A 27,315-nucleotide genomic window follows, 5' to 3' on the forward strand; every position below is an offset into this window, starting at 1 on the left:
GCGCATTCTGGCTCTGCTATTCTGATCCGATACAACTATGGCTCAAAAGGTCTTGGGATCTGCCTGAATAAAGTTACCCATATGCTTGGCTGCCTGGCATGAAGGCACACATTCAAAAGGGGAGTGTTGCATGACACTGGTGAATGATGCTGCCGTTTACTTTCCACAGAGAGCTCGAGCATTTAATTCAGACACGGGTCTCCTGCTGGACAGGGTCCTTCATCAAGTGCTTCACAGCGCTGGGTCTCCCTGGCTCACATTACCCGAGAGTAAGTGACCTCCTGAGGTCACCTTGCCAGCGGCCCATCGCACCCCCCTCTCCCCGCGCGCCACTACAGGTATCTGCCTGTGAGCTGGGGGTGGGGGTGGAGGGGTCCGCAGGCCTCTGGACTCCCTCCAGCAGCCCAGCAACAAACGTGCCCCAGGCCCCGCAATCACTGCAGTGTCTTCGGCGGGGTGCCGGTTACACCCGCTGAGAGAGCCTCGGGAGCGCGCCTCCCTTCGGCCGGGATCCCAGCCTCCCCCCAGCCTGCCTCTCCCCTACCCCGCGCCTCTCCCCCCTCCGCCCCGCCCGGCGCCCTCCCAGCTTCCCTCCGCTCGGCGTCCGCAGCGCAGACCCGCTCCACTCCCTCGGGTCCCTCCTTTCCCCTCCCCCATCCCCTCCCCTCCCCCTCCCGCCCCGCCCTCACCTGCGGCCGCTCGCAGGGGCGGGGCCGCCCGAGGATGACAAAGCAGCGGCCGGCGGCGCGGGACCCGCCCCCCTGCGCTGGGCGGGTGCGTCGGCCGCCCCGGCGCGGCTGTTATGGAAACGGGCAGGGCGCGCAGGAGGCGATAATGGGGCGGCCATGGCCGGGGCCGGCAGGTGCAGCACGGACGCTGCCGGGGCGCCGGGGGCCGGGGGCGCCGGGCGGCCGGAGCCGGGGGAGCTGTCCCTGGAGGAGGTGCTGAAGGCCTACGAGCAGCCCATCAACGAGGAGCAGGCGTGGGCCGTGTGCTTCCAGGGCTGCCGCGGGCTGCGGGGCGCGCCGGGTGGAGGGCGGCGCATCCGGGACACGGCGGACATCCTCCTGCGGCGGGACGGCTCGGTCAGCGCGCGGCGGGAGCCGGGAGCCGCGGGTGAGGCCGGCGGGGGTGTGCGGTGTAGGGTGCGCGGGCCGCGACCCTCCGCTCCGCTCCCCTACCTTCTGTCCCAGCCCTCCGCTACCCTCCCCTTCCCTCCCCTCCCCTGTCCCTGCCCTCCTCGGCCTTCCCCCTGCTCTCCCGACCCTCCCCTCCGACCCCTCCCCTCCGCTCCCCTCTTCTCTCCCCCTCTCCCTCTGCTGGGCCTGGAGTGGAGCCCCCATTCTGCGCCCTCCTCCCATCCTGGAACCGGCAGCCCTTCCACACCCTCCCTATCCTGAACCTGGAAGTCCCATGCTTCTCCCCATCCTTCTCCCCATCCTTCTCTTTCTCACCCGGTCTAGGATACCCCCTCCCTTTTCTGGAACCCTTCCCTAACCATCCATCTCTTAATGTCTGCTGTCACTTGGGCATGTTTTCCTCAAGGGAGAAGGATTTTGGTTTTTGATGGCTGAGTACCTTCAGCAGACCCAATTCTGCCTCTCTTATCCCCAGTTCTCCCCACCTGGGGCTAGTTCCTTCTGCTTTGGGGGTGTGTAGCCCTAGTCTTTTTAATCCAGTGATTCATGATGTGGAATGCTCATTGCATTGATAACTGCAGATGCCTTAGGCTGCAAAGGAACAAGTGTCCTCTTGAAGCTTTTTTTCGTGGGAATGAGAGTGGGAAGAGGGGGCTGTGTCTCCCTTGGAATCCCTGCAAATTCACCAGTTGCCTGGGTTTAATAGCAAGAAGAATGTGTAAGATTTGGGGGACAGCCTGCTTGATCTTCTATGCTTAATCACCAACAAGAACAAATAATCCTTTGAAAGATATTTGAAGTCTACTCAAAATAGTGAGTTTAAGTGATTTTATCCTCTTTCTTAGAAAAAAAGAAAGTATTTTCTTTCCTGGAGAACTGGAGTGCTAGTCTGGAGCATATGCTGATATTAACCCTGTGGGGAAGCACAAAGGCTCTGTGTACTGGCAGAGAGCGGGGCCTTCTCCAGCCCTGAGAACGGTGGTTCGCAGAGGTCCTTACAGGCTGGTTTCCATCCCTGCTGTGGTGACAGGGAGGCCCTGTCAGGGCCCTGCTTTGCTCTGGGACATTTGCACGTTTCTGCATTTCACACAAAAAGCTCCAACATATTTGACAGATGAATAAGAGTTGGTAGAGACATAGTATTATTCCGATTTTATACTCCGTGAAGCGGGATCCCTGGGTGGCGCAGCGGTTTGGCGCCTGCCTTTGGCCCAGGGCGCGATCCTGGAGACCCGGGATCGAATCCCACGTCGGGCTCCCGGTGCATGGAGCCTGCTTCTCCCTCTGCCTGTGTCTCTGCCTCTCTCTCTCTCTGTGACTATCATAAACAAATAAAAATTACAAAAAAAAAAAAAAAAAAAGCTCACTATACTCCGTGAAGCTGAGGCTCACGCTTTCTCAGAGTTACACAGCAAGAGGATTTCGATTCAGCCTCAGATTCTTGCTGCCTGTGTGCAAGGTCTTCACAGGTGGGATGGGAGCATCTCCCCGGGGGGGGGCTAGATGCTGCATATTTACAAAGAGCTTGTTTCCTGCAGCTGTATTTTCCTGTCTGTGCCACTCCGTATCCCTGGAGATGACAATATAACCCAAGATCTGGCTCCTGGCACCACGTAGTGGGATAGGACTGTAGGGACCTGCCTGATCTGGCCCTCTGATTTTAAAGATGGGAAAACTGAGGCACAGAGGGCTAGCTGGTTAAGACTCATGGCCCTGCATCTCTCTAACTGGGGTGTGTGTGGCAAGCCATGTTTACTTTCTTTCTTTCTTTTTTTAAGATTTCATTTATTTATTTGACAGAGGGATAGAGTCCGCACAAGTGGGGGTGCTGAGAGAGGGAGAAGCAGGCTCCATCTCAGGACCTTGAGGTCATGACCTAAGCCAAAGGCAGATTCTTCACCTGCTGACAGGCGCCCCGTCAAGCTGTGTTTCTTACTGGTACTCTTAACAAGCACCTTGAGGGCTGTCCAAAGTATTGGTGGTCAGTGGGTCTTCTCTAGTCCCCAGGAGACTCTGCTTCTTGCTGCCTCCACACCCACAGCCTGACCGGAAGTCTGTGTTGGGCTTTAAAGCTAACACGTGGCCACTCCATGACTCCATGGTGACTTACAAGCCCGGGACGTCAGGGAGCCCAATTTCATTTTCCATTCAGTACGATCTTTGGTTTCTGTTCATAAACACGTCTCATAAAGCTGGATGAGGTTTATGACTTGCTACCTCTTTAAAGATTAAGAAAAATAGGCACCTGGTGGCTCAGTGGGTTAGGTGACTCTTACTCTCAGCTCAGGTCTTGATCTCGGGTTGGTGAGTTCAAGCTCCATATTTGGGTTCCATGCAAGTCATGGAACCTACTTAAAAAAAAAAAAAAAGATTAAGAAAAATATATTACCCTGAACTCTCTCTTCACTTCTGTTGAGTTTTCATGAATCAGCTGAAACATTAGTCCCTCAAAGTGTCTCTCCCAGCATTTCTCCAGGACTCAAATGAGTGGTAAATTCTTGAAGGATGTATATTTATTTCTTGCCATGAATAGCAATTGGGAAAATCAGGATCATTTAACCTTGCCTCTCCTGGGCTCTCAGGACAAAGTTCTGGTAAACCTAGCATCAAGTAAATTTTAAAATAAGTGTATAGAAATCAACAAAACTAAGCCACATTTGGGGGAATGACTAATATCCTAGCATACCAGGTGTAGTATGTCTCTCCTTTTCCAGCTAAGTGCAGAAAAAGTCCTCGCCTCCATTCTGAAGACGTATAACTACTTGGAAGCCCACTCTTTTTTTTTTTTTTTTTAAGTGGGGAAAATGTGTTAATATGTGAAGTTATTTTTGAGAGGCCATTATTAAAACCTTTTCATGGGGAAGGGTTACTTTTTTTTTTTTAATTGAGGTGAGAAACTCAGTCAGGCATCACAGTGAATGCCTGTACACAGCCGTTGCCTGAGGCAAAGCTAATTCCCTAAATACAGCGTGGTCAACGATCGATCCATCTATTGATCGGGTGACCCTGCAATGCTTTCAGGACATTGTCCTCTTGGTGCCCTCCTGGGCAGTTCACCCCAGGAGACTGCTTCTCAGTGCCGTGTTTGGCTGTCCCCTTGACGGAAAGACCACCTGCCCTTCTGCTGGTGAAACATTTCTCCAGGCACCAGCGCTACAGATGACCAAGGAAACCCCCTTGGGCAGGCAGCAGCTAGACATTAGTGTTGACAAAAGTGTGTCCGAGATGAGGGTGAGCTCATTATCTCCCACCTTTCCCATCCTGCTTGTGCTGATTTACACACTGTCCTACTTTTTTTTTTTTTTTTTATGCCGTAACTTTTCACAGGCCCTACTCTTCAACTTGGGTACCTCATGTGAGCTGTCCACCAGACCCCACCTGCCCCTCTAGCCCCTCCAGCCTCTTCCTGTTCCTTCTGTGTAGAGTTCAGAAGCCAGGTGCCCCCATGGCCCCCAAAGCACTGGCACCTGTCCGCAGGCTAAGCCTCTTCAAGTGGCTCACCGCTGCACAGACCCAAGGCCTTCTCAACTCAACTCATTTTCAGCCCTGAGTTTCAAGCACAGAAATGACTAGTAGTCTGTCCTGCATTGGATGACGGTGTCCTGTGTCATGAGTTCCATGGGGCCCAGAATTCTTTTTTTCACCTCAGCCCAGTGGCTAGAGAAATAGCATTGCTAAGGAGCAGGCTTTGGCATCTCACCAGTGGCCCGGTCCTCCTCCATAAACTGGGATGATGGTAGCATGTGCTTGAGGAGGGGTGAAGACCAGTGAGGGAGCATCAGTACAGAGCCCTGGGCCCAGGAAGTATGTATGTGCACAGACACAACACCCACACGCACACATGCCCACACAGACATACAGATGCACGCAGACACACACGCACACATGCCCACATAGACATACAGATGCACACAAACATGCATGCACACAGATGCCCACACAGACATACAGATGCACACGCACATGCACATGTACATGGGTCTACCTGCCCCATTGTAGATGTTCTCTCAGGTCCCCTGGCCCTGTGTACCCTCTCCCAGGAACTGAATGGGGTCCATGGCCACCAGGAATGGCTGTGGGCCATTGGTGTTCTAGGAGGCCCTATTAGTCCTGTGGCCCCAGCTGGTGAAGCTGAACTTGCTGGGTCTCAGTGGGAGGTCCCCTTTTCAGTGACTGAGGACTGCCTTTTTAGCTTGCCTGTAGTTTTGTTGATGGCTCTCCACACAGATGAACTTGCAGATGAACGTTGATGGGTACTGTCCAGCGATGGTGTCCCCCTGACATGCTAGGGAGAAGTGAGAGCTGCTTGGAAGGATGAAATCCTGCTTCTGGAGCAGAGAATATTCCCCTCTTGGCAAATCTCACAGAATATTTCTGGTTGAAATATTTTCTTTCAGTCAGGTCCTGCTCATATAACTTTTATTCTGGGTTCTTGACTCCTCACCAATGCTGCCCCAGCAAGAATGACACCCATTCTTGCTGTCACGTGGGATCCTTGGCGCTCTGGGGCTTTTTTTTTTTTTTTGCTTTTGTGGCATCTTGGGAGGGTCACCCAGTCAAGACGTAGCATAGAGATGAAGCCAAGCCACCCAGGGAACTGGAGGGCACTTTGCTTTACAATCCAGGGTGACAGCAGCTGATGTTTTCAGGCCCTTGCAAGGATGTGCTGGGGGCAGTAATGGGCTTACTCTTGTTTACAGCCTTGACACTGTTAGGATCCCCATTGTGCAGATGAGAAGACTGAGGTTCCCAGAGCAAGGATCCAATGGGGGACCAGCTGGGCTCCAGCCCTGTGCTCCCCCCTCCCGCCCCTCCCCCCCCCCCCCCCGGCATGGGGCAGCATTGGGTACCACAGGAATGGCAACAGTCTCCTGCTCCAGGGGGCACCTCACCCAGACCTACCTTTGGAAGCAGCACCTTCAGGGTTACATGCATGGGCGCTCACAGAATTTTTGGCTGCAGTCCTAGGAACAGGAAGGAGTTCTGCTGGATGCACTTGCCTAGGGTCCCTGTGTACATTTCTTGATGATGTAAAACCTCATCCACAGAAACATCCACATACTTCCTTGTATGTGGAGTAGGGGCCAGTGGGCATGGTGAGGTTCCTGGTTCTGCGTGCAAGGGGAGGGTGTGGGCCCTGGGAGGATGCCCTTCTGGGTGTGACTGTGTGAGGCAGATAGCATTCCTGATTTCTTTTCACCTCTGAGCAGAGATTATCTCCAGGCATTCCCCAAAAAGACGTCTGTGAGATGCTACAGCCTGGGGTTGGCTGCCACAGATGACCAGGATAAGCTTAGCCTGTGTGGCTGCTTTGGCCCAATACCCACCCAGCTGTTTGCAGGTTCTGCCCTGTGCTTTCAGGAGAGGCTGCAACTCTCAAGAAGGTGTCCTTGGGGTCCCTGTGCCCCTGCAGATTGGCTCATGAGGGATACAGCCCCAGTGTCTCTGCTACCTTCAGGGCCCTGATCACCCCCACCATGGAGGTCTTCACAAAGAAGGGGTTCTCTGTCTCCTGTGATGGAATCAATTGTCTTTTCAATTGGGCACCAGGGGGTGACCTGTGGGGGCAGAAAGTATTTGAGTGGCTCCCACAAAGGAAGCATTGTGACACTGGTTGGTCTGGTCCTGGGATGTGGCCATTTAAACAAATATGCCAGTGAGTATCAGCTGCAGGAAGGCTCTAGAGTTTCTCTCTCATCCTGTTCGATTCCTCAGAGGGAGTTTGGCCTCCAGTAAGGACCCAGTCAAGGAGGAAGCCTGCCTGGAAGTGGCAACCTGGGGATGAGGCCGATCAGCATGGGCAGAGTTCCGGGTACCTGTCCTTGTCTTTAGCTCTGCCTGCAATCACCACTTGTTCAGTGTTCACATTTGGGTGTACTCAAAGAGACAAAGTGGTACTCGTGAAACCAATATTGCACTGTATGTTAACTAACTAGAATCTAAGTAAAAATTTGGAAAGAAAAAGATGCAAGGCATAAGAGTTTAGAAGCAGGGTGTAAGAGTTTCTTTTGGCTACAGTAAACAATTTACACAAAGTCACTACTTAAAACAACACACATTTATTTTGTTACAGTCAGAATCGTCAAAATCCAGGATAATCTCTTTGCCTTAAGGTCAGCTGGTGAGCAAGTTTACTTCCATCTGCTATCCCAGTTCCCCTTCCAAGAGTAGGTAGGCCCTATGAAAAGTTTTGGTATCAAAACTTTTGAGGTAACATAACATGTCCACAGGTCCTGGCAATTGGAACATGGACAGTTTGGGGGCCATTGTTCTGCCCATAATGGAGGGGAAAGAGTTACATGGGTAGAATGAACACTCTTCCTACCACCTGGATTCTTCCTATCAACAATATCAGAACATGGACTCTGGAGTTAAAGTTCTACCTAATGCTTTACTGGGGCTCTTCTCACCCTGGAGTCCACTGGTGGGCATGTTAAATACAGGTTCTTGGATTGCTGGGTCCCATCCTGATAAGCCTGATTCTGCCCAGGTCTGGGGTGGCCCTAAGAATCTGCGATTCTGACAAGTTCCTAGTAATGCTAATGCTGCTGGTTCCAGAACCACTCTGACCACCAATCTACTGTCTGTGGATTCTACACACCACACCCTAAGAAGAGGTCACCCACCTCTTATTGGAAACACCTCCAGGGCCAGGACCCATTCCATCTTCAGGTGACTAGAATGGCCCCAGTGAAGGAAAGAACTATTGGTCCCGGTGTTGGCTCCAGAGCAAGGCTATATGGATTGGATCTCCGCCAGGTGACTTTGGGCTAAGTTTCTCACCCTCTCTGGGCTGCATTTAGGGCCAATGGTGGGGACTACATGAGATGGGCCCCCAAAAGTACTCAGGAGGTTCAAGTGAGTCATCCTTAGCCAGGGGGGAGGAGTCCTCAGAAGGGAATGCGTCCTTTCAAGCCTGCTACCTGTCTGCCATGACTATCGGTGGGGGCTTTCTGGGGTAATCTCCAGGATACCCTAGCAGACGCTGGGTGTAAAAGTTCTGTAGGAGCAGAGGAGCACTGACCTTTCCCTTACTAGAACTTGGTGAAAATGCAGAAGGTTGACAGTATTATTGCTTGGAGTGTGGGGAGTCTCTGACGCATTTCCTGGTCTTGGGTCTCCCCTGGAATTGATTCAAGTCATGGCGGTCCTAGATTCTTGCTGCAGGGGAGGAAATCACACCCTGTGGGTGGTGTGTGAGTGGATGGAGAAGCAGCCCGATGTCAGCCATGGCTGTGGAGAAGAGCAGTTCTGGAAGCGAGATCCAGGAGGAAGAGCCTGTCACCAACTTCTGAAGGCATCTGCCCCACTGAGCTCTCCCCTTGTTTGCTGAACACACACACAACTTCCCGGATTTGAGTAGGCGCTTTCCACTTAGCTTGGGTTTGCTACCAGCTCACTTCTAGAAGCCAATGCTTGATCTCAGACATTACTTAAGTTTTAAAGTTGTTTCTTGACAGTGAAACAAGCATTTATTGAAGCATTTCTAGATGCCAGACACTACATGGTTTTTGTTTTGTTTTGTTTTTTAAGAATTTATTTGTAAGTAATCTCTATGCCTTACAGTGTGGGGCTCAGACTCAACCCTGAAACCAAGAGTCACATGTTCTTCCAGTGGAGCCAGCTGGGTGCCCCTGGTTTTGTTTAATCTTTACAACAACCTGTGTGGTAGGTGATACCCATCCTGTATAAAGACTCTGAGGAACCTATTGTGTCACTTTTGGGTCCATGTTTGCTCCAGACCATGAGCTCCTGCCCTGGATTGTGGGAGAGCAAGGCGGACACTGCGCTCTTGCTCATTCTCACACTTGCACAAAAATTAATTTCTTGATGCCATAGCACATGTTCCAAATTCAGCAAGTGTAAAGGGAAACTGTTGGAGTCTCCTGCCAGCCTTCTCATAATAGGAGCAGACTTAGTGGACGTGTTTTATGTCTATACCAGCGTGCAGGTTCATACAGCTCCTTCTCAATACGGGGGCTGCCCTCTGCTCTTCCCCTTAATAGGGAGCTCAGTTTGTCTCATTACAAAGGATACCTCCTCCTTTTTAGGGGCTGCCTGGTGCCCCCTCCTGCAATGTCCCCACATATCTTCTGTGGATATCTGTGTGTCCAGTGGTTCACTGGTACGAAGGGCATTCCTGTGAGTGACGGGCTCAGTTACCCTGCCATGTGGGACAGACCGGCTTACTCAAGGCAAACAGGGATGAAGTTCTGAGAGATGTTGCAGGTTGCCTTCCTTGGGATTGTTGCCATTCCCCACCAGCACTGAGGGGGGCCCTGCAGGGGCCTTGGACTGTCCACCCTGCCTCTTAGCCACAGAGGTGTTCCTGAGAACTCAGCCAGAGGAGCAGAGACAGGAGCTACCTGGGCTCAAGCTAGAACCCCTACCCCTTTGTCATCTGTGTGCATTGTTGGTAATTAAGAACCCTATGGTGCCCGGCAGCCTGGGGGGGCCTAGTGGAACCAGTGCTGTAGCCTCCCCACACCCCTGCACGTGTGTGGTCTCCTCGGGGGTTGAAGAGGGGAATCCCTGGCTCCCCCATGACTGTTCCCTGTCCTGGCACCAAGCCTAAAGAGAGTCACAGGCAGGGTGACTGTGGGCTGAGCCTGGTCGGGAGGTCTGATGGCCCCATGGATGATATCATCATGGTGATCACAGCTGTCCACATCTTCACAGGATACTGTGTCCTAGGAGGTATCTGCGTCTGCTCCCCCACGTGTCTGCTGAGGTAACCTTGTGAGTTAGGTTGGGCAGGTATTGTCTCCATCTGTGGGTGAGGAAAGGAGGTCAGAGAGGCGAAACCCTCAAGGTCGTGACCACACATAGGTAGGGGTCTGGCCTAAACTGCACTTCTCCTTCCCTATGCTCCACACCCAGGCACAGAGGGGTGAGGCTGTCAGACCACTGTCCTCCTACCACCTACCCCACCTGCTGGGTAGGGGGAAGCACTTCCTCTGGGAGCTTCCACTACAAAGTCCAAATCATCTTTCATCTTATACTAGCGGGGCATGTCCTCATTTCCTTTTTTTTTTTTTATGTCATCATTTCCAAGAAAACTCCCTAGTGTCTTGATTTCTCCTCATTTGTTATTTTTTTAATTTTTTAAAAATTTTTAAAAAATTTTTTATTTATGATAGTCACACACACACACACACACACACAGAGGCAGAAACACAGGCAGAGGGAGAAGCAGGCTCCATGCACCGGGAGCCCGACGTGGGACTCGATCCCGGGTCTCCAGGATCGCGCCCTGGGCCAAAGGCAGGCGCTAAACCGCTGCGCCACCCAGGGTTCCCTCATTTGTTATTTTATACACAAGACATCACAGTGGCTTTTCTTTCCCAGTACATCTTGGCAATGATGTTCTTCCTTACAGGGGGAGAGAAGCACCCAGTGGAGGGGCAGCCCCCCATCAATGTGATCTTTTTTTTTTTTTTAAGATATATTTATTTATTTATTCATGAGAGATACAGAGAGAGAGAGAGAGAGGCAGAGACACAGGCAGAGGGAGAAGCAGGCTCCATGCAGGAAGCCCGATGTGGGACCTGATCCCGGGTCTCCAGGATCACGCCCTGAGCCAAAGGCAGACGCTCAACCCCTGAGCCACCCAGGTGTCCCCCATCAATGTGATCTTGATGGACCAGTGAGAATGCTTCCATCCGACCTGCCTCCATCTACTTCTGTCTGGGTCTCTCTACTTTCCCTCTAAGACTTTTTTATCCTTTTTTAATTTTTATTTTATTTTTAAGATTTATTTAGTTATGAGAGACAGAGAGAGGCAGAGACACAGGCAGAGGGAGAAGCAGTCTGCACGTAGGGAGCCCGATGCGGAACTCGATCCCGGGTCCCCAGGGTCACATCCTGGGCCCAAGGCAGGCACCAAACCGCTGAGCCACCCTAGGATCCCCTAAAACTGTTTTAAAAAAGCAGAAAGTCGTTTGCATAATCCCGTGTGACCATCCTGGCAACAAAGTTACTGTAGCTCAAGTTAGGACTCTGCACTTTGGGGTCTGGCATTGCTTGCTGGGGGCTCCGCCTCTGTCGTTTATTGGCTCAATGGTTTTGTGTGACATTCTGCACTGCCTGAGCCTCGGTTTCTTTGCCTGTGAAGAGGGAGTCATGGTACCAACCTGCATAAGGTCATTGTGAATTGAACCCATTATAAGTCATGTATTACTTTTGTAGCAAAGAGCTGGGCACAATCTCTGCCCTTAAGGGGTAGCTTGCTCCTCAAAACCCAAAGACCCCCAAGTCCTTGCAACTTGAAATATAGGTAGATTAACGAACACTTATTTTTGTTAACATATAGACTGTTTAAACCAGGGACATATGCGTTAAAATTATTCCAACCAGAAGGCTTTCTGTTGACCAGAGGACTGTGCGGTACTTAGTACGTAAAGGGTATTGAGAGGCTGTCTGACTCCCTCCCTTTCTTGGTCCTCAGGATAACTCAGGACACTGGCTGCTTCCAGGGAGTATCTTTGTTCTGAGTCTGATTTCTTCCACTTTCCATTGTCTTGATCTAGTCACAGCTACGGACTTGCATTGAATGCTCAAACATGGGCCACAGTATACTGCTTGCTGCTCACTTTCAACTTCCCTTATGTTCGGAGTAGATTGTTTTCCATTATTTTAATGGATCAGCCCAACACAAACTCCCTTTATCTTTGGCAATCTCCCTAGCTCTTAATGGCATTTTGAAAATATTTGCAGAGTTAGCAGGTTCACTTAGCAGAGATTTCATGGTTTATGTTTTTTTTTTTTTATGCCCTACCTCATTCCAAAAAGAAGGCGACTCAGGTTCACCCCTTAGCACAGGTTCTACTTGGATGCTTAATTCAAGGAAGGCTGTAGAAGTAGGTGGGTTTTCTGTGTCTCATCCAGCCTGGCATCTTGGGAGACCCCGGCGGTGGTGTGAGGGAGCAGCTGAAGCAGATTTTAGGGTTCCATGGTATATGGCCTCTTCTGGGACCACCACTTACTAGCTGTGATACTTTAGGGCAAATTAGCTTACCTTTCTGAGCCTCTTTCTTCATCTGTGAAATGGGTAACAAAACCACCTATCTCCTAGGTGGTATATGGGTTACAATGAGTGAGCACTTTTAAACATGTTAATTCAGTGCCCTGTTTAATAATAAACATGATAAAATGCATAGTGCCTAATGTATATTCAACCCAGAGATTCTGACTCTCTGATGGAGGCACCGACAGTTTGGGGGCAGATCTCCCAGTCTACAGATGGTGGCCAGATGCTGACTCCACTCAGCTCTTAGGAACTCCAGAGCAAAATCTGTTATTTCCCGGGTCTCTCATTTGACTCTGCTGTGATTTGGGGGCACATGGGTTCAGATTGTGAATTTTAGAGCATGAGGTCTTTCATCAAACAAGACTTAACTGACCTGCTTTCTCCTCATTCCCTCCTCACTCTAGCACCAACCATGCTTCCCCAGGGGAGAGTTGGCTGCTCCACTCTGAGGGGTCACTTTGGGGTGTGACTGGTATGTGGGGTGTAGGCAGGGGCTGTATCATTCTCCTGGCCACTGTACCTGGATGTCCAGCCCAAAGATGGATCCTCAAGTATCTTCCCAAATGACTGGCAGCTTGGCTTGTTTAAGCTTTCTGGTGTTCCACTGGAGCCTCTGGGGGCTACACTGTGTGTTCCTCAGAGGGAAGGTGGGTGGGTGGCCCTATTCGTCAGGGCTTGGGGATGCTGAGGCATGTCTTGACTGCCTGTTATCTCCTCTTGCAGAGTCCACAATGATGGTGTTGTCACCAGCCAGCTCAGAAGCCCAGGTACCTTTAAAATAATTTTTAAATTTACTTAATACACATTAAAAGTAACATATGTCATATAATGTAAATTAAAAAGCATGCAAAGTTACATAATTGTTTCCACGTGGTAGGACACAGATAAAATACTCAAAGGGCTTCATTGAAGGGACGTGATGAAGAGAGTGGGCAGATGAGGATGCCCACTGGGGTGGTGTAGAATCTGACATGCCCTGGAGGGCCTGAAGCGGGGGTGGGGGTGACGGGACCCCACCTCACTCTCCCCTTCCACCCCCAAGCTCCTGGCATTGTCTCCCACTGAGCAGAGCGAGGGAGCACAGGTGATGTGGTCTGTGGGGTTGGCCTGCTGCGCACACAGTGTCAGTCAGAGGGTGGGTCTGGGGGGCCAAACAGGAAAACCAGCTTGTGACCAATGTCCAGGAACCCCCATCCCACCCACAATTAAAATCTCACCAATGTCTCCCTGTCCCATCCACCTGCCCCCAGGAATTTGTTCTGAATTTAATGTTTATCATTCCACTGCCTTTAAGAAAGCTTTATGCAAATATGTATTTATATATCGAACATAGTGTTACACCAGGGTAGCAGGGTGGTCACAGGCCAAAAAAGGCCATATAGTCTGTTGTGGAGAATTTTATCTTATTTTTTTATTTTTATTTTTAAAAATATTTTATTAATTTATTCATGATAGACATAGAGAGAGGCAGAGACAGGCAGAGGGAGAAGCAGGCTCCATGTGGGGAGCCTGACTTGGGACTTGACCCCAGGTCTCTAGGATCGCGCCCCGGGGCCAAAGGCAGGCGCTAAACCACTGAGCCACCCAGGGATCCCTGTTGTGGAGAATTTTAAAACAATAATAAAATCATCCCAGAGTTTTCCTGCTTTTCCTTATTACTACATGCTGGCAGTTAATAATGTTGATGATAAGACACCCTTCCCAGCAGCATACTGCCTAAGACTGTCCAGAGCTCTATGAAGTGGTACTGTTGCTCTAGGTTGCTTTCTGTAATTCACTTCAGGGAAAAAAAAAAAAAAAATGTTTTCAAGACTCCTCTCCATTTCTGACCTGCCTTTCTTTGCCCACTGAGAGTATTCTGGATACTTTTGTTTACCCAAAGCCCGGGAACATTCCCTTGCCTTTCAGACAGTGCTCCCAGGGCTGTCCCTCTTGCCCAGAGTGGAATGTGCATCTACCATCTACCACTCCAAAGGAGACCTGTTATCAATTTTGAAAGTATTTATAAGGAACTTTGTGGGGGGGGGTCCAATCTGGACTCTTGTGCTCGGAGGCCCCCACAAATTAACCTGAGAGCCTCACCCCAGGAACTATGGCAGGAGGCCACTTGTCATATTAACCTAGATTCTTGCTACTGGCACCCAGCTAAAACTGTAAAACTATCCTGCAGCTTCAGCCGCTTCTCTCTGTGAGGCTTTCAGTTTGCAGGCTGCTCAGTTCTTGCAACACTATGGGCAGGGAGGGGTTGGAGGTTCTAAGACTCTGGCTGGCTGCCCAGATTTTTCCTTATGGGAAAGAACAGGCTCTTTGCCTTTCAGGGAGAGTTTCCAGTGTCTGCTGGAGCACAGAGAAGCTTTTAACGGTGCAGTTATCAGATAAGAGGCTCATGTTGGAGTTAACCCTTTAACTGTTGTGGTGCTAGTTCAGGCCAGCTACCAGAAGAAAGGGAGAGGCACGGGTGGGTTTGGGTGCTGCTCTGTGATGCGCTAGAGCAGGGGGTTTCCTGCGTGGCCTGTCTGTCCTGTTCCACGTGCAGCCTCCAATGGAGAGACCAGGACAGAGCTGCCCCTGGGTCAGCAGGGCCTGTGGAGTAGAGAGGGGGCATGATTGCTCCCACCATCTCCTTCCTGGCATCTACCTCTGGGCCAGGGAAGAATTCACTGGGAATTTGTGTGAACCATGGTTCTTGCCAGCCCAGCAGTCCTGATGGCTATGTGGGTCCTCTCTGGAGATCCTACTGCCCCAGGAGACTCCACCGGGCACTGGCCTTATGCCCTCTGACTCATGATTTGGGGTTGTGACCCTTGCCTGCCTAAAGCAGAGATAAAACCGCCTCCAAGGGTGGACTGGGGTTTTGTTGACTTTAGGCTGGAACTTTGCTCTATTGGAGTCCTTGCTCTTTGTAAGCAGGTCCACCCCTCTGCCGGTGTGGCCCCTCCAGGCTCAAGCATTTCTGCAAGATAGAGAAGGCTGTCTTGTGCCTATCCCCTGCTTAACACTGATTTTCTCCATATTGTCTTTCAGCTCTGCTCAGGCTAGCCCCCCCACCCCCACCCCGGGGTTGTTTTTTTTTTTACATACAAGGCTTCAAGTGGTGGCAATGTAGGAAATGAGAGGAGAGGCCAGAGGCCTCTAAGATCCACCAGGCTGGGGGTGGAAGGTGAGGGCGTGGCTCTGTTTGCCACAAAGCAGCCTCCCACCTTGCAATAGGCTTAGAGCACAGGCTGCGGGCAGAGTGGAGTCCCAAGTCCAGCTCTGCCAGCTGCTAGCTGTGGTCAGGTAACCTGAGGTTCGGTGCCTTCCTCCTCTACCTGCAAACCAGAGGTTATCTCTTGGGTTGTCCTATACTTAAGCAGCAAAAGGGTCCCAGTAGTTAATGAGATGAGGCGTGCTATTGTCATTTTGTATCATTGTCATAAAGGGGAAATGTCAAAATATGAAAGCCAAGCAAACTGGAAGCAGATCCTAGGGAGTTATCCATATTTCCTCTGTGTTCAGCTGCACGTGCCTCTTCCCTGTGTGAGCAGATTGGACCTTTCCAGGACTGTATTGCTGTGAGGGAATGTTAGGTGCAGATGGCAGGTGAACAGATAATGAGTAGAGTGGCGGTATTTTGCCGATGTTCTCTAGAGAACGCAGATTCCCAGTTAATGGTAGTCCATGAAACTAGTGTTTTCTACCAAGTAAAATTGAGAAAATGCTGAGTTAAAAGGTCTCTCTCTCACAAAACTCAAAAGTTTTTTAACGTGGCTAATATACTTTCAAAAGAAATAATAATGGAGAACTTCAAGCCTATGTAAAGTAAATAACAGCATAGTGGACCTCACACCTGGCTGGGTACCAACAGCTACCCTTAGACTTGTCCCTGGGTAGCACCACCTGCTCCCTGCCTCCACTCAGGTGCCATCACTTTTTTATTTTCTTCTTTTTCGGGTTAAATTTACATACATTGAATGTACATGGAGTTTAAAATATTTTTAAGTGAGAGAATGTCATTTTTTTAGTTCAAGTGTCTGTACTTTATCATGTGTAGCTAACAATTCCAGCATGCTAGTCTTTCTCCTCTGACTTAAACAATTATGTTACTTTAAAAGCTAATGTTTAATTCAGTTGACTGTCCTTTGAAATCACATTTATTGGGGTATGCTTTATATTCAGTGAGCTTCTGTGTTCCTTCCAATCTCTATCTCAACCCTTGGCTTGGAACCACTGATCTGCCTTTCATGGCTATAGCTTAGACTTATCTTGCCTAGAGTTTTGTATAAATGAAAACATGCAGCAAGGAGACTTTGGCTTCATCACTCTGTGTTCACTGTGTGTTTAAGATGAGTGCATGCAGTTTGATCCTTTGCACTGCTGCCTGGTATCCCACTGTAAGGATGGGTCACCTTTGTTTATCATCTACCAGTTGAAGACATTTGGACATGTCAGGTTTGTCCTGTGGGCATTCCAGGAGAAGTCATGGGTGGGATGTATGTATGTCTTTCCTTTTTCTTGGTTAGATATCCGGGAGAGGAGTTTACCACTTCATGTGGTAAAACCATGTTTGACCATAAGAACTTGCTGAGCTGTTTTCCACAGTGGCTGTGCTGTTTAGGGAGCATCGTGTGCATTCTGTGATGTGTCTGGTTGGCTCACAGTATATACCCTCTGGATGGGGAGCAAGCTGTTGCCATCTGACAGAAGCCGTGTGCTGTACTTTCATCTCAGGAAGTTCTCTTGTTTTGTTGTTGTTGTTTTTTTTAAAGATTTTATTTATTTATTCATGAGAGACAGAGACAGAGACACAGGCAGAGGGAGAAGCAGGCTTCATGCAGGGAGCCCAATGTGGGACTGGATCCTGGGTCTCCAGGATCACACCCTGGGCCAAAGGCAGGCGCTAAACCGCTGAGCGACCCAGGGATCCCCAGCAAGTTCTCTTGTAATTGGTGGGGCTGCTGTCCCTCTCCGGGCTGGATCCTTTGCAGGCTACTCCCTACCCCCCATGACACTCTGGCTCCTGGTCCCACAGATGGTGCAGTCACTGGGCTTTGCCATCTACCGCGCACTGGACTGGGGTCTGAACGACAGTGAGGAGCGAGAGCTCAGCCCACAGCTGGAGCAGCTCATCGACCTCATGGCCAACAATGACTGTGAGGACAGCAGCTGTGGGGCTGCCGATGAGGGCTATGGGGGCCCGGAGGAGGAAGAAGAGGCCGATGGTGGCCCCCGTGCCGTGCGCACCTTTGCCCAGGCCATGCGGCTGTGTGCGGCACGCCTGACAGACCCCCGCGGTGCACAGGCCCACTACCAGGCGGTGTGCCGGGCGCTCTTTGTGGAGACGCTGGAGCTGCGGGCCTTCCTCGCCAGGGTCCGTGAGGCCAAGGAGGTAAGTGCACAGGGATGTGCAGGGGGGAGGGGGTGAGTACATTGAGGGCTCCCTGGAGGCCAAGCAGGGCAGGCATGGGCCAGGTGGAGCATGTGGAAGGGGAGCAGGGCACTGGGTGTGGTATGAGCAGTTGGGAGGGACCACAGGTAAAGAGGACTTGGCATCTGTCCTGCCCCATCCCCCCACTTCCCCATGTGTTGGTACCTCTGTCTCCAATAGGAAGTGGAAATCCTCAGCTCAGGACTGGGAGTAGCCTAGGCTTGCTGTCTGCACTCTTTGTGGGCACTGCTCCAAATGCTTTGCAGGTTTTACCTTAACCCTGAGCCTACTTCTTAGCCCATTTGCCCAGGAAGGAGCTGAAGTTCATGGACATTAAGTTACAGGCTCTCAGCCTCTTGGCCCCAGGACCCCCCAGGTCCCCATGTTTACATCTCCAGCAAGGCCTGGGTGTCCTTTCCCCACTGGTTCCTTCTGGACACAGGAGCTAAAGGCTCCTTGCTGTAGGTCCATGCCCACAGGTTCTCACTGTGCTTGGAGTTTTGGGGAGGTAGGAAATGCAGTGACAGGATCGCTCCACCACTCTTTTTACAGATAAGCAAAGACAGGTTCTGAAAGGTGTCCCTTGCCCCAAGTGTGAGTTAGTATAGGCAGACTGCAGTCTTCCCAGGGCTGTCCTGTCTCTTCATGGTCCCAGAATTACTAGCTGGAAGTCTTTCTTCAATCTCCCATCTTCTCCCTTGGAGGGGGCTGGCATACTTCCTTGAAGCAAGGGGTCTTGGAACAGGGACTTCTGCCTCCCATCCGCAGCCACAGATGACAAAATGCAGACTTTGTAGAGGGCCAGGGAATCTGCTTCACCCATTCTTGGTTAAATGGAAGAAGGTGTTTTTTGGAATTGGCTGATGCTGGTCCCTGGTTCTACCCTGACCAGCTTCCCTGAACCTGTGGGTCTGAGTAGACTCTCAGGATTGTTCTGATTGATAGAGCCTGTGACCCAGCACAGGATAAGTCAGTGACACTGCTTGAGCCATTGAGCCCTCATCTACAACCCCAAGGGAGGTGTGGTTGCTCTGCCCATTCCTTGTTTCCCCTTCCCACTTCTTGGCATCTTGGAGATGTTCTTCTAATGTTCTAATTAGTGGATGGTCTTAATTCTTTTGTTTTTCTTGCTCTGAAGTCATCTGTTCTGTTACTGAGATCAATTCCTTATCCAGACAATGGAAGCTCTTTCTTTAGCAGGAGCAAACCATTCTAGACTTCCAAGTAATTGACCCAGGAGATGTCCAGGGAATGGGTAGTGACAGGGAGTGAGAAGAGGGTCTGTCAGCGACACACTTCTGGGCTGGCATTTTAGGAAGAGACACTGTGCTCAAGGACAGGTATAGAAACTCCAGGAGGGGTGAGAGACCCACCCTTCATGCCCTTTGCCCACAGGAACTGCCAGATCACACACAGGTCTATTTTTAGAATCAGCCAGATCACACCCCATGTGCTGCTCCAAGACTTGGCAGCATTTTCTAGAGCATCCCAAAGCAGTTTAGCAAGTAACTTGGGGTGAAACCAGGGTAACCGGTTCTGTCCTAGGTAATGGGGGTGGGGGGAGGTGGTGAAGTGGGAGCTGTGTGCTAAAGGTTAGATGCTTCTCCAGGGTAGGGGACTTGATGGGAACAGAGTCTCCAGCTGCTGTCATGATCCAGGACAATAAAGGCAATGAATCTAGCAGCCTCTTGCCAAATTCTCAGGAAAGAACAGTTACCTAACAATCCTTGGTGTTCTCCTTTGGCCCTCACCATGATGACAGCATTTTCTCTCCTTCAAGAAATACAAACCTGTGTCTGTTTCCCAGGACTTGCCGTGTAACTCATCCATCTACCCATCCACCCACCCATGCATTCATTCATTTATTCATCCATTCAACCATTGTTTGAGACCTAGCATCTGTCATGTTGTGCTAGAAGCCAGGAGTACTTAAGTGAGAAAAAAACAGAAACATATACGTGGTTCTGGCTTCATGGAGCCAGTAGTCCAGACAATAATCAGAGAAGCAGATAAATGTAAAACTGCCATGGGGATCATGTGTCAAGAAGCAAGCATGGGTATTCTAAGAGGGTGGGTGTGCATGTGCCTGGGCAAAGAGGCTGAGGTATTCCTGAGGAAGCACCTGGAGAGCTGGGTCTGAAGAAAGACTGGGAGCTCTTCACAGATGACAGAGGGCTTCCCCCTGTATCCCCTCTCTGGGTTGTGTAAGTCATCTGAGAGAAGGGTACAGGAGGTTCTGTATGGGTGCTAGGTGGGTGTCACGCTCTCACCCCTGCCCTTGACCAGGAGGAGCTGCCAGATACTTGATGGGACACAAAGTATCCCACATGGTTCCAAGACTAATGGAGTTGTTTCCTTAGATCTTTCTGAGCCCAAGCCTTGGCCAGAAATGCCCACTCATCCCTTTTTAGCTGGTGGAATAGTAGCCAATGTGTTGAGGAAATGTCCCCAGATGGACAGACCAGCAGGGACCCATTTCCCCATGACTCCCATTCTCTTACCTTCTCCTGGACCAACAGATGCTGCAGAAGCTCCGGGAGGATGAGCTGCAAGCAGAGAAGCCCCTGGCAGAGCTTGACAACCTAGGACACACAGACTGGGTAAGACATGGCTTCTCTCCTAACCTGGGACACAGGGTGCAGCCCCCCAACCTGGGGTTTGTGCCAGGGCCTTTGGGAACCCTGCTGGGTCTAAGGGCCTTTTTTGTCTTCTTGGGGGCCCAGGCCCGACTCTGGGTCCAGCTCATGAGGGAGCTCCGCCATGGAGTGAAGCTCAAGAAAGTTCAGGAGCAGGAATTTAACCCCTTGCCCACCGAGTTCCAGCTCACCCCTTTCGAGATGCTGATGCAGGACATCCGTGCCCGGAACTACAAGCTACGCAAGGTCATGGTGAGCTGGTAGGGAGAGGAGCCTGCCTCCGAGCCTTCTGCTCACCGGTGGTTCTGGAGCCCCCGCTCTGTGTGTGGCCACTGAGCTGGGTTTTCAGATGTGCACAGGCAGATATGGCCCTGATTTACCTGGCTCACTTGACACTGTGTGACATGAAGGACATGGTATGACATGAGGGACATGATGTGACACCAGGAATGGAGTGTGACATGAGGGATGCAGTGTGACACCAGGGATGCAGCATGACATCAGGGATGTGGTGTGACATGAAGGGCGGGGTGTGACACCAGGGACGTGGTGTGACATCAGGGATGCAGTGTGACAAGGGCAGACAGAAGAGATGTGTGGAGGATTCTGGAGGACCAGTAGCAGGAGCTGAAATTGTGGGATTGTCTCATTTTATGCTCACATAGGCCTTCTGTGTACTGGCTTCACTTTGCAAATGTTAAATGTGTGAGTTCATTTTGTTCTTAGAACAAGTGAGTGAGAGGAGTGCCACTGACCTTCATTTCCACAGGAAGGACCTGAGATGTAGGGAAGCTAGCAGTTGTGTCATAGCTGCCTTGTCCCTGCCATGCAGCCTCTGCAGGGAAGGATGGTGTGAGGACCAGCCCAGCTCCTGCCCTCAGCCTTAGCTGCCTCCCATCCTCCCCTACAGGTCGATGGAGACATCCCTCCCAGGGTGAAGAAGGATGCCCATGAACTCATCCTGGACTTCATCCGCTCCCGCCCTCCACTGAAACAGGTACCAGCTATGTGGGGCCCCTACTCTTGGTCTTCCCTCCCCAAGGGCAGAGTGGCATCTCTACCAGTGGAAGTGGCTGGAAGGTAGATTCTGAGATGGACCTGGGGGCCCCGGGAGTACACAGGTCACCTTCTAGTCTGCCCCCTAGTGTGCCAGCTCCTGACAGGCCTGGCTGTGCCAGCAGGGTTCCTCCCCACTCCAGTGTGTCCATGGCACAGCCCCACTGCCCTTCCTTCCTGGAGCTGCCATACTCCCTCCAGGTCTCAGAGAGAAGGCTTCGCCCCTTACCTCAAAAGCAGAGGACCCTGCATGAGAAGATCCTGGAGGAGATCAAGCAGGAGCGGAGGCTGCGCCCAGTGGGAGGCCAATGCTGGGGTGGCCGGGGTGAGCATAGAACCCCTCCCCCTGCCCACCTTCCCTCCATCACTTCTCCCTTCCTGCTCCGTCCCCACCTCCTCACTTTCCTATCCTGCCCCACCTCTCTGCCTCCACCAGGGTTTGGCTCTCTGCCCTGCATCCTCAATGCCTGTTCTGGGGATTCCAAATCCACTTCCTGCATCAACCTGTCCATCACGGATGCCGGGAACAACAGTCAGCGCCCACGGCCCCGGGTCTTGCTCAAGGCGCCCACCTTGGCTGAGATGGAGGAGATGAACACATCTGAGGTCAGAGCCCATGGGTTCCTGGAAAGAGGCCAGGGAGGAGGAGGAGGGGCAAGTGAGAAGGGCTGAGTAAAGCCAGTGTGTAGCATTCAGCTGTGGACATCCATTGCTCAGGGCTGAGGGCAGCACTCTTCTTTGGAGCTGGTGTTCTGCTGTGGGGCTGGGTCTGCCCTGAGACCAAACATGGTGGGACTTGGGAACACTTCCCCATTTGGTGGCTCAGACAGGTGACTGTAACAGTGACCTTGGGCCACCTATTCCCATAGCACAAAAAGGGCTGGAATGTACATGCTCCATCATTGGACTTGGGAAGCTAAGCAGCCCCCTGGCTTATGTGAAAAGCCAATGTGTCTCAGTGTGATTCCCCCCCCCCCGCCCTCCAATCATGTCATCACTGCACTTAGAGCCCAGGGAAACCAGGGGTGGTAGCTATCTCAGTGGGCTACACCTGACACCAGACCTGTCATCTCTAGGACTTTCCACAGGCCTCAGGGAAGGGTTTGGTTTTTGAGGTCCTTGCCTTCCACTGTCTAGAGGATAGTCAGGCTGGGCAGTGAGTAGAGGATGGCCCCATGGTGTCAGTGGGCCCAGCAGCAGCCCCCTGCCAGTCCAGGGACAGACAGGAGGTGCTGGCATGCTGGGTGATCAGGGCTGAGTCTGGTGTGTCCACAGGAGGAAGAATCTCCATGTGGGGAGGTGACACTGAAACGGGACCGCTCTTTCTCAGAGCATGACCTGGTCCAGCTACGGAGTGAAGTGGCCTCTAGCCTGCAGCCAGCCACTCAGCCCCAAGGAGGGTTGGAATCATCCCGGCCCCGTGCAGGCAGTGTGCATTCCTGGAGGCCAAGCACCCAGGAACAAGGCAAGTGATGCCTCTCACCCCCTCCTCCCTTGACTGTGTCATGTGTGGGCACCATGTCCTGTCTTCCTGAGCAGGTAGCTCCCAGAAGGCACAGGGAGCTCACGTCTGCATGAAGGATGTTTAAAGGTCAAACCCAGACTTATCTTATTGCCTCAGGCAGGCATCCTCCACTTTTTTTTTTTAAAGATTTATTTATTTATTCATGATAGACAGAGAGAGAGAGAGAGAGGCAGAGACACAGGAAGACGGAGAAGCAGGCTCTATGCCGGGAGCCCGATGCGGGACTCGATCCCGGGTCTCCAGGACCACGCCCTGGGCCAAAGGCAGGCGCTAAACCACTGAGCCACCCAGGGATCCCCAGCATCCTCCACTTTTTACACTTTAAAACATTCTTATTAAATTAGTAATCCACATTTTTGTAAATTACTTTTTAAAAACTTCAGATTCTAGTATTGAGAGATAATTACTATTAATATATTGGATATGAAAAGAAAAATGGGCAGATGGAGGACGGATTGACGGATGATGGGTATATAGATGGATGGATGGTGGATGGATGATAGAAGGATAGATGAATGGATGGATAGGTGGATTATAGATGGATTATGGGTGGATAGATGAATGATAGAAGGACAGATGACTGATGGATGGATAATGGGTGGATGTCAGATGGGTGATGGGTGGATGGATGGATGGATGAATAGATAGATGATGAGTAGATGGATGGTTGGATGATGGGTGGATAAGCAGGTGGATAAACAAATAGATGGATGGGTAAGGTGATTGACAGATCTTTCTAGTGTTTTTTTTTTTCCCCTGTCAATTAAAACATGTCTGCAATGAACCAGATGAACTATGCAGCACTTACCACTCTAGAACCTGACTTGTCATCAGCTGCTTTCCCTGTTGTTCAGCACAAAGGTCAAAACAACTGGCCATATGGCATGCATTAATCCCACTGCTGTAAGGGCTGTGCTCCCCAGGTGCTGACAGGACATGGGGTTGTCATCTGCCCCCTCCCCTACCACTTCCTATCAGACATGGCCAGGCCACCCTCTCTGCCCTCAGGGCTACCTTGAGCCATGCTTTCTTGCCACTTTCAGCGAGGTCCCATTCAGTAGCTGACTCACTTTCTGGAGTGAAGAGGTCCAGACAGGCCAGGCCAGTTCCATACCTCACTGTCCCCCTACAACTCTCCTTAGACTCAGATCCCCTGTGGTGGAAATGAATCTGCCTCTTTCTCCTCCGTCCCTTTCTGCTGAAGGGCATTGAGTGATTCTTAAGAAGGATGCAGTCTTCCTGGGAGACAGGCACCATCTGCTTTCACTGTTGGCTGCTATGGGACTCCCAGCATTGGCCCATTAACAGGGATCAAATATGGGGCCCACCGCACATACCTGCCCCTTGTGTGGTTGACATGCTGTCTACCTGTCCTGCTTCCCCACTGCCGGGCCAGCCTTTCCATCACTCCTGGACACAGCCCTCCCACACCACAGTTTCTGCTGAGTTGTCTTCATAGGGCTTCTGTGCTTTTGCCTCAGCTTCCTTCCCTGTGAGAGTCCAAGCCCAGCCTGACCCCAGCTCCCTACCACCCAGTGACCTAGACTCAGCAGAGGACAAGCCAGCAGCTTCTGCGGCCCCAGACACCAATCACCTGTGGCTGGTGAGTGACAGAGGCCTTCTTGTCCATGGTGACTGGATGGGGCATCTCCCCGGGACAAGGCCTAGCAGGATTGGGGCAGCTCCTTTAGACAGTGTGGCTAGGTCTGCTCTAGAGCCACCAAATCTGGGGCAGTGGTGCTGTTACCTTTTGGGCCTTCTGAACACTGCAGCCCCCAGTCAAAACCGGACCTTCCTAAGGGGACAGAGGGCATGGGAAGTTCTTGCTTCTGTCTCTGAGGGTTAAGGCCGATGAGAAGCTGGAGCCCCACGTCTGAAGGCAGTGAGCTGTGACAGAGCACCTTATAGGGCCAAGACCTCGACTCTGCTCCTGCATTGCTTACCTTCCTCAGCTGTGAGTTTTGTTGTCTGAAGTGGAATTGTGAAGGGCTGACAGCTGCTGGTATTGGATCTGAGCCTTGGGGTATGATGTCATCAAAGGGCTGACAGTGGTGCATCCGGAGGTCACTGGTGGTATCATCGCCCTTTCCTTGAAATTTGTCAAGAGGCTCAAATGAGAACAGATGTTAAAATGCTTTGAAAAGTGCTATGTAAATGTAAGGCAGTATTAGTAATGATATTCCCACTAAATCATGTGTTAGCTATTGCTGCATTAAAAATTATCCCAAAACTTAAAAGTGCAAAAAACAAATTTTTATTATCTCACAGTTTGAGGGTCAGGAATCCAGAGGTGGCTCAGGCCTCCTTGGGGGTTACACTGGAACGTGGCCTCTCACATGGACTGCCCCAGGGCTCTTGAGTGTTCTTAGGAAGTGGCATCAGGCTCCCCCAGGGCTCATGGTCTGAGAGACACCAAGTCTCAGAAGTGACTCCTTGTTATTTCCACTTTAATCTGTTCATTACAATTGAGTCACTAAGTACATTCTCAGGGGAGGAGAACTAAGGCGCCCCCCTCCACTTTGGTGAGGAACCAGAACCAAATTTTTTACTTCTTTTCTTGCGTTTGAAGTATTCCTCGATGACATCTTCAGCCTCTTTGTCCTAGCCCTTAACCACCACACACAACCAACCACTTTATGGGGTTTTCCCTGTCAGTTTTATAGAGGCCCCCCCATCTCCCTAATTTCTCATTGTCATCAACCTATTAATTAGGTTGACTTTGTGATCAGCACAAAGCACCCCCACCAACTTAACATGCAGGCTCATCATAGTTGAGTGATACAAGTGCACAGTGTTGGGTTTGGCTAGTGTCTAAGGCTGTGGCAGCTTCACAAATTCCACGTGCTGAGCCATTGTGGATGAGGGTGGTCCCCAGCCCCTTTTGGGAGGCAGTATTAATGTCTATAACACCTCCAGCAGCAATACCTTCCTTGGCCATAGTGCTGGAATGTGGGTGAAGCTGAATTTTGGGTGTATGTGAGCCTCCACGTAACTCAGGGGCAACTGGGAAAGAGGAAGGCTCACTTCTGCTGCTGCTGCTTCTTTTTTTTTTTTTTTTTTTTTAAGATTTTGTTTATTTATTCATGAGAGACACAGAGAGAGAGGCAGAGACACAGGCAGAGGGAGAAGCAGGCTCCATGCAGGGAGCCTAATGCGGGACTCAATCCTGGGACTCCAGGATCAGGCCCTGGGCTGAAGGCGGTGCTAAACCACTGAGCCATCCAGGCTACCCCAAGCTAACATTTTAAATTTGGGGTGTTGGGCATTGCGCTAAGGGCTTTATGTGTTATCTCAATGGAGCTGGAATACAACTCCACATTCTAGGAGAGGAGCTGGATTTGAGAGGTCGAGCTCCACACTAACCTCCATGGAAGGAAAGGCAGAACAAGGTATACTCACCATGGCGGCCTAAAGAGGTAGGCGGTTGTGGAGGTAGGACACATGCCACCTAGAGATGGGCCGACGCAGGCAGGAGGTGCCTAGGGCCTTCCGCTGCCAGGGAGGAGAGACCTTTGTGAAGGGTTCCAAGAAGAGAAGATGTGGGGCAGGAGACCCTGGCTGATTCTGATTGGCTGTGGTATTGTGTGCAGGTGAGGGACAAGGTTGGAGTCTGGAGAGCACTGTGAACACTGCTGGGGTAGCTGGAGGGGATGTGGTCATCCATGGGCTGGGGCCAGGTCCCAAGAAACCTTGCTTGCTGTTGTAGGAATCCATGGGAGAAGTCATGAGAAGCTTATGTGGCTCCCAGGGATAGAGGAGCTGAAGAATGGGGTGTTTTAGGAGGTTGCTAGGCTTGGGTAGTCTGAGGCCATGGACTCCAGAGTCCTCAGAAAAGAGAGAAGCTTGTGGATAGACTCCCAAGTAGCCTCATTCCTTAAGGCCTGAGGAGCACCCACCTCTTGACCCTTCCGTCCCCAGGAGTTCAGCCACCCTGTGGAGAGCCTTGCTCTGACTGTGGAGGAGGTGATGGATGTACGCCGCGTGCTGGTGAAGGCTGAGATGGAGAAGTTCCTGCAGGACAAGGAGCTTGTCAGCAGTCTGAAGAAGGGGAAGGTAAGCTGGCCTGAATCCCAGCTGGCTTCTTCACCATGCAGAACTAACTAATCTGGGTCTTTTCTTACAGATTTGCTGCTGCTGCCGAACCAAGTTCCCGCTGTTCTCTTGGCCACCCACCTGTCTCTTTTGCAAGAGGTGAGCCTCTGTAAGCACCCTGGCTGTGAATTAACATGGGAGGAGGAGGTAAGAGTCTCTGAGCCAGCACTGTCCAGTAGAACTTCCTGTGCTTGTGGGGATGTTCTATCATGTGTCATGGCCTAGTGCAACTATGGAACATGATTTTAATTTTTTATTTAGTTTTAATAGCTAAGGGGCTCCCACTTTCAGCAAAGATGGGGTAACAGGCATGTCAAAAAGCAAGAAAACACAATCCATGGCAGAAATATCTATCAAAATCACCCAGAACTGACACAGATGTTAGAATTAGTAGATACAGACATTACAAGGTTTGAACTGCATTTTTTTTT

At 51.0% G+C, this 27,315-nt stretch overlaps 1 protein-coding gene and 1 pseudogene across 2 annotated transcripts in view; one reads left to right on the top strand and one right to left on the bottom strand.

Moving 5' to 3' along the window:
* The first annotated feature begins 807 nt into the window (after positions 1-807).
* The window catches only part of SPIRE2 (spire type actin nucleation factor 2), a 32,392-nt gene continuing 5,884 nt past the window's right edge, over positions 808-27,315 (top strand). Inside the window, exons 1-12 of one of the 2 annotated variants that reach the window (XM_072819660.1) lie at positions 808-1,116; positions 12,892-12,935; positions 17,180-17,536; positions 20,095-20,175; positions 20,299-20,463; positions 21,122-21,208; positions 21,469-21,592; positions 21,704-21,873; positions 22,543-22,732; positions 24,274-24,395; positions 26,711-26,845; positions 26,916-26,983. In XM_072819660.1, coding sequence (XP_072675761.1) covers positions 846-1,116; positions 12,892-12,935; positions 17,180-17,536; positions 20,095-20,175; positions 20,299-20,463; positions 21,122-21,208; positions 21,469-21,592; positions 21,704-21,873; positions 22,543-22,732; positions 24,274-24,395; positions 26,711-26,845; positions 26,916-26,983 — 1,814 coding nt within the window. In that variant the 5' untranslated portion in view covers positions 808-845. Of the gene's footprint in view, positions 1,117-1,518; positions 1,953-12,891; positions 12,936-17,179; positions 17,537-20,094; positions 20,176-20,298; positions 20,464-21,121; positions 21,209-21,468; positions 21,593-21,703; positions 21,874-22,542; positions 22,733-24,273; positions 24,396-26,710; positions 26,846-26,915; positions 26,984-27,315 lie in introns of those variants that run through there. The other variant, XM_072819661.1, reaches the window with a different exon arrangement.
* On the bottom strand, positions 7,183-27,106 carry LOC140630094 (small ribosomal subunit protein eS12-like; annotated as a pseudogene).

Source organism: Canis lupus, chromosome 3 (assembly GCF_048164855.1).
Source record: "Canis lupus baileyi chromosome 3, mCanLup2.hap1, whole genome shotgun sequence".
Classification (NCBI taxonomy): domain Eukaryota; kingdom Metazoa; phylum Chordata; class Mammalia; order Carnivora; family Canidae; genus Canis; species Canis lupus.